Source organism: Schistocerca serialis, chromosome 3, assembly GCF_023864345.2.
Source record: "Schistocerca serialis cubense isolate TAMUIC-IGC-003099 chromosome 3, iqSchSeri2.2, whole genome shotgun sequence".
Lineage (NCBI taxonomy): Eukaryota > Metazoa > Arthropoda > Insecta > Orthoptera > Acrididae > Schistocerca > Schistocerca serialis.
The window spans coordinates 378652420-378659710 of NC_064640.1; the positions used below are offsets into that span (position 1 = coordinate 378652420).

Sequence of the window (7291 nt, forward strand, 5' to 3'; positions counted from 1 at the left end):
GATTATGTTGTCTCCTCACCTGAAAAAATTGGTAACATTAATCTGCTCATCATAGTACTTGTCTAGAGTGGCAATTTGTTTGTCATAAGGAAAATATTCAGGGCAAATGGTAGGGAAGAGTTTGCAGGCAAGCTGGTAGACAGACACTCTGACTGTCGCAAGAAAATGAGATTTCTTGTCCCTACCTTCAATATGACGTGCCTTCAAGAGGTTGTTGAACTGTGCACAGTACTAAGATCATTCCAGTACTGAGGAATAGGTGAATGCTTAGGCAGTATGCAGAAATGATTAGAAGCACACATGATCTGAATGGTACTATAACTTTACTTTACTTGAACAGCAAGTCTGAGAGATGGTCTTTTGATCAGAGCCTAATCCTCATAAACAATCCCAATACAGAAACCCTACTATAAACTGTTGAGGCTTTAGCTGACTCTGCTTTTAGACTGGTAGTCAACTGGGCTGGCCTTGTTGTGGTGTCTTCTTATTCTGGACTGGTGGTGGTTCTACATGCACATATAGGTGGAGGTGTGGCTTCAAGGTGGCTGTGGATTAGTGAGGGCATCATGCAGTTTACTACCAACCTTGGGATGTGTTGTGACTGGTGTAGTATTGATATTGTATGACACCACAATTCCAGCTCTGTGATTCTGGGCTCAAAGGAACTGTAGAGACTGGTGCTCTAGGAGTGTGTTTGAAAGTCTTAATGGAAAATGACAGTTTGAAGTAAAAAAAAAAATTGCGACCAGTTCCCTAAAGTATTCTTCAACTGCCTGCATTCTGTACATGAGAGAGCATTTAGATCACAGGTTGGTACAATCAATATCAGCTCCCTTACAGCATTATGTCAGTTTTCAAAGTTTGTAATTTCAGTTTTTAATGAGTCTCATGAATCTTAATCATTTTGTTTTTTACAGTGTATTTGTTTGTTACTTTATCTGATTTTTCTTTAGATTTGTTTTTATTATACTGCTATTCAGATTTTTTCTTATACATTAAAAAATCTAAGCATACACTTGATTTTCTCCATTTGTTTATCAACATGAACCATGCTTCTGTTCAGCAACTGCAACAGGCAATACATCTTTCTGATTCTTTGGCACACTACTAAACCTAGTTGGAGGACCATGCTTTGAAGTTCATAGGCTATCTCATCTACTTCAGTTTTGCCACATATTACCCCAGTTGTGCATGTCAAATTATGCATTCTCTTCTTTTTCCCTTGCTATTAATTAGCTCTCAAAATGGATTAATTATTTGGATAATCATTTCCATTCTATACTGAGCTTTTTCTTTAACACATCATGTTCTCATATTTCATTGAGCTCTATATTTTGATACTGACTATTGCATTTTTCTTTCCAAGTGTTGTCCTATTATTCCACCTGTGACATTCCACACTATCACATTTTGCTGTCTTGTAAGAAACAGTTAATCGGAAGCTCTGAACTTCATATTTTCAAATTTGAAATTTCTAATCTTTCATTGAGTTCTTTAATTAATTTGTCATACATATTACTGTTGTGACAACAATAAAAATGCCTTCCGTGTGTTTCTTTAGCAAGTAAATGCAACCTGTTCAGTCTGTGTTTCTCTTCCTCAGGCATGTACAGAAATGGTGATGCCAATGTGTTCCAATGGAGTTACAGATATGTTTGACAAAGTGAAGTGGAATTTCACATCATTTTCACAGTCTTGCTACAAGAAGTGGAAAGTATATCCCCAAGCAGACTTAGCTATAAAAACATATGGTGGAAAGGATATATCCACAGCATCAAACATTGTGTTCAGGTAGCCTTATAATGTATTTCATATCTAAAATACTTCTATGTCAATGTCTTTTAAAACATTTCGAGCATGTCTGGAAATTTATATCATATCCTTCTGCTTATACTGATCAAAATTTATTTAGGTAACTGAGTATTAATAGATTTTTATAGTAGTATTTGACCAAGTAGTATTTGTTAAAATTTGTTAATAAAAATTTTTTCTGTGGAAAACAGCAATGGTCTCTTGGATCCATGGTCAAGTGGTGGTGTTCTGAAAAATGTCTCAGAGACTGCAGTGGCAGTTCTTATTCCAGAAGGTGCTCATCATCTTGACTTGAGGGAATCCAATGAAGCAGATCCTTCCTCTGTGAAGTGGGCTCGACGGTTTCATCAACGCTCAATTAGTTCATGGATAACTCAGCATTATAAGAGTTGAAAACCACTTTGTACTTCTGTTTTGTGTGTTAATCCTGAAAATTAAAGTGATTTACATGCACATTAATTCCATTATGTGTCATCGTTACTCATTGTACACTGATCGTTGCTGTAGTGGACTTTGTAATCGATGACTTAAAACAGCTTAATTAGTTATATCTAAATGATACTATAGATTATATAAAATTAAGACAAAATATTATATCTACTGCAAGTAAGAAATGACAGTGTAACAATTAACAGCATCAGTAAGTTTTCCAATCTCTTCCTTAAGAAACAACTTTTTATTTATCATAACATCATTCACAACTTTTGTTTTTACATGAATGTAATATTTGTTTGAAAATTTGGTAAATTCATAAAGTCTTTTTTTTAGTTTATTGTTAATAAATCCTTTTCTAAATGGCAATCAATTTGCCCCACACTTTTTTGATGGTGATCAACAACAGTGCCATAAATGAGATTGCTAACACATGCCAGTGCAATGGAACTTGGTGATTCCAATTCTGGTAATGTTAGAAACTTTCATCACCACTATTTGGCTGGCAAAGGGAGAAGAGATGATAGAGTACAGTTCTTGATCACCAGGTACTGTACTTATCCTTGATTAGATGGTTGAATCCCAGACCACTCCACAGTATCTCAAGGAGTGAGGCATGTGACACTCCTGATGGTGATTCATTCTTCAGATGGGATGTTTAACATCATGTGTCCATGATATTACTCAAGAGGAGCTAGCTATGTGCTAGCATCAACATTCACCCATTATCCTTCTTTCTAAATCAGCAACATAAACTCAACATTACACTCAACGTACAGTCACAATAGTGAGCTGCACTAAACAGCTACACTTGTAATGCATTTCTACATTCTGTGGTCTGTGTTAAATGAAGTGAGAGAAAATGCAACAAAGAGCAAACTTAATAATGTAGAGTTGAGTGTTCATAATCATATTACTGAATGAAATCTGTTCCCAGAGTTAGCCAAACCACTGTTTCTCTTAACAGACAGTATTCTGGAAGAAATAATTTTTCCTCATGTGCTAATACTGGTTGTAGTCCAACTTTTGGAAAAGAGAAAAGAGAAGTGGGGGGGGGGGGGGGGGGAGGTTAAGAATGTTTAGAACTGTCATTCTATTGCCTTGCTTTCAAAATGTAGCAAACTGATTGAAAAAGTAGTGTTTAAAATGCTCTTTGACAACAAAAGACGTGCTAATATTTTATGATAATGTTGTTGTATAATATATTAGATTATCTAACAATATTATGAGAAGGAAAGTTGCTACTCACCATATAGCGGAAATGCTGAGTCGCAGATAGGCACAACAAAAAGACTCTCACAATTGTAGCTTTCGGCCATTTAGGCCTTCATCAACAATAGACAGACAGACAGACAGACAGACAGACACACACACACACACACACACACACACACACACACACACACACACATACGACTGCAGTCAACTGAAGCCACACTGTGAGCAGTAGCATCAGTACATGATGGGAGTGGTAACTGGGTGGGGTTGAGGAGGAGGCTGGAGCAGGGAGGGGGAGGGATAGTATGGTGGGGATGACGGACAGCAAAGTGCTGCAGGTTAGGCTGAGGGCAGGGGAGAAGTGGGGATTGGGGTGGGAGGGGGGGGGGAGGAGTAGCAAAAAAGGAGAGAAATAAAAAGACTGGGTGTGGTGATGGAATGATGGCTGTGTAGTGCTGGAATGGGAACAAGGGAGGGGCTGGATGAGTGAGGACAGCGACTAACGAAGGTTGAGTCCAGAAGGGTTACAGGAACATAACGTACACAGTACCTCCATGCATATCAACCCTACCAACCACCAGCATTACCTCTCCACTTCAACAGCTGCCATCCATTCCATACCAAGAAGTCCTGTCTGTACAGCCTAGCCACCTGTTGTTGTCAGATCTGCAGTGACAAGCAGTTGCTCTTGAAATATACCGAGGTTCTCACTGAAACCTTCACTGATTATGTTGTCTCCTCACCTGAAAAAATTGGTAACATTAATCTGCTCATCATAGTACTTGTCTAGAGTGGCAATTTGTTTGTCATAAGGAAAATATTCAGGGCAAATGGTAGGGAAGAGTTTGCAGGCAAGCTGGTAGACAGACACTCTGACTGTCGCAAGAAAATGAGATTTCTTGTCCCTACCTTCAATATGACGTGCCTTCAAGAGGTTGTTGAACTGTGCACAGTACTAAGATCATTCCAGTACTGAGGAATAGGTGAATGCTTAGGCAGTATGCAGAAATGATTAGAAGCACACATGATCTGAATGGTACTATAACTTTACTTTACTTGAACAGCAAGTCTGAGAGATGGTCTTTTGATCAGAGCCTAATCCTCATAAACAATCCCAATACAGAAACCCTACTATAAACTGTTGAGGCTTTAGCTGACTCTGCTTTTAGACTGGTAGTCAACTGGGCTGGCCTTGTTGTGGTGTACCACCACCCAGAGTCCCACTGTCCGGCCACAGAGGAGCATTCCCCTCATAACTCAATATCACCCAGGTCTGGAACAACTGAATTACGTTCTCTGACAAGGTTTTGATTACCTCTTGTCGTGCCCTGAAATGAGAAGTGTCCTGCCCATTATCCTTCCCACCCCTCCCACAGTGGTATTCCACCGTCCACCGAACCTCCACAATATACTTGTCCGTTCTTACACAACCTGTGCTCCCAGTCCCTTACCTCATGGCTCATACCCCTGTGATAGACCTAGATGCAAGACCTGTACCATACATCCTTCCACCATCACCTACTCTAGTCCAGTCACTCACATCACTTATCCCATCAAAGGTAGGGCTACCCGTGAAACCAGTCATGTGGTCTGCAAGCTAAGCTGCAACCACTGTGCTGTATTCTATGTATGCATGACAACCAACAAGTTGGCTGTCCACATGAATGGCCACCGACAAACTGTAGCCAAGAAACAAGTGGACCACCCTGTTGCTGAACCACTGCCAAATATGATATCCTTCATTTCAATGACTTCTTCACAGCCTATGCCATATGGATCCTTCCCATCAATACCAGCTTTTATGAATTGCGCAGGTGGGAACTCGCCCTGCAATATATCCTACATTCCCATAACCCTCCTGGCCACAACGTTCATTAATTGCTGTCCTCACCCATCCAGCCCCTTCCCTTTTTCCATTCCAGCACTACACAGCCGTCATTCCACCACCACACCCAGTCTTTTTATTTCTCTCCTTTTCTGCTACTCCCCCCCCCCCTCCCCCATCCCCACCTCTCCCCTGCCCTCAGTCTAACCTGCAGCACTTTGCTGTCCACCACCCCCACCGTACTATCCCTCCACCTCCCAGCTCCAGCCTCTTCCTTACCCCCACCCAGTCACCACTCGCATCATACACTGGTGCTGCTGCTCACAGTGTGGTTTCAGTTGCCTGAGACTGCAGTCGTGTGTGTGTGTGTGTGTGTGTGTGTGTGTGTGTGTCTATTGTTGATGAAGGCCTTAATGGACAAAAGCTACATTTGTAAGAGTCTTTTTGTTGTACCTATCTGCGACTCAGCATCTCCACTATATGGTCAGTAGCATCGTTCCTTCTCATAATATTGTTACATTCCATCCTAGGTTTTCCATTGTTTGATATTAGATTATCTGTAGCACAGTTTCAAAAATTGCTGGAATACTATGTCAACAGCAGTTCAGCTGATCATTATGACACTGAAAGGACTTACGATAAATGCCCAGCAACAGAAGTGTCCTTAAACCTCTCAAAAATGTTTGATATATTTCACTGTTGTGTTCTGTTATCTAAAGCTGCACATAATGATGACTGTAAAAGTAATGCTATTAATACAATGATATTAAAAAGTTATTAAACAGTACTCAGAAGTTAGATATGATAATGGAGAAGTAATAGAAAGGATAAGGTTCACAATAAGAAACATACATTTTAGGATTAGATTGGATTCAGTTTTCATTCCACAGGCCCAAAAAATGAGATGATTCTTGTGGGTGTGGAACATGTCAGAAAGTATAAAATAAAAACATAAAACATTTGAATATAGTACTTACTACCCTGATCATTTATCAGGAGATTGTGGAAATATGTGAATACAATGTGGTAAACTGGAACAGCTGGTATTTACAGAATTAACACGCTGTCAGAATGAAACACTGTTACACACTATTAATAAATTTATCATAAACAAAATACCTAATCTTGTCTGTTGCGACCAAGTGTTGTCAAAACTGACATGTAATAGACATTTTTACTTAAGCTGGTTTAACAGTCTCTGTTAAGATATTCATCTATAGAGTTGAAGGAGTTGCATACCAAAAAGTTATTCAGACTCTGTTTAAACCATGCTGTATCTGAAACCAAGTTTTTAATGGTTGTTGGCAATTTATTGAAAATGTGTGTTCCTAAATATTGGACCCCTTATTGGACCAAAGTAAATGATTTTAGGTCTTTATGTAGATTGTTCTTATTCCTAGTATTGATACTATGTATTGAGCTATTGGTTGGAAATAGAGATATATCACTTGCAACAAATTTCATTAAGGAATAAATATACTGAGAAGCAGTGGTTAGAACACAAAGTTCTTGAAGAGGTTTCTACATAATGTTCTTGAATTTACACTGTAAATGATTCTTATCACAAGCTTTTGCACCCTAAAAACTTTTTCTCAGTTTGATGAGTTACCCTAGGATATAATCCTATATGACATAATAGAATGAAAGCAAGCAAAGTATGCTAGTATTTTTTATATTTTATCTCCTACATCTGACATCATTCTCACTGCAAATACAGACTTGTTTAGGTGCTTAAGCAGTTCTGTGGTATGCCCTTCCCAACTGAATTTATTATCGAGTTGAAATCCGAGAAGTTTAACACTGTCAACCTCTTCGATCTGCATGTCTTCCTTCATATGTTATACATGTGCTGGAAGGAAATCTATTACAGGTTCTGAACTGCATATAGTGGGTCTTCTGAAAGTTTAATGACAGTGACATTTATTAATGTCAGTGAAAATTTGATTAGCAGCTATTTCTAAATCTGTACTTGACTTGCTACTTATTGCAATGTTTCTATCATCT

The 7291-nt window shown here is 38.9% G+C and overlaps 1 protein-coding gene across 1 annotated transcript in view; it reads left to right on the forward strand.

Annotated features, from left to right (window-relative positions):
- Positions 1 to 2271, forward strand: part of LOC126470209 (lysosomal Pro-X carboxypeptidase) — a 59162-nt gene extending 56891 nt beyond the window's left edge. The window contains 2 exon segments of the mRNA XM_050097885.1: positions 1604 to 1791; positions 2004 to 2271. Of these exon segments, the coding sequence (XP_049953842.1) occupies positions 1604 to 1791; positions 2004 to 2205 (390 nt within the window). The 3' untranslated portion in view covers positions 2206 to 2271.
- The last annotated feature ends 5020 nt before the right edge of the window (positions 2272 to 7291 follow it).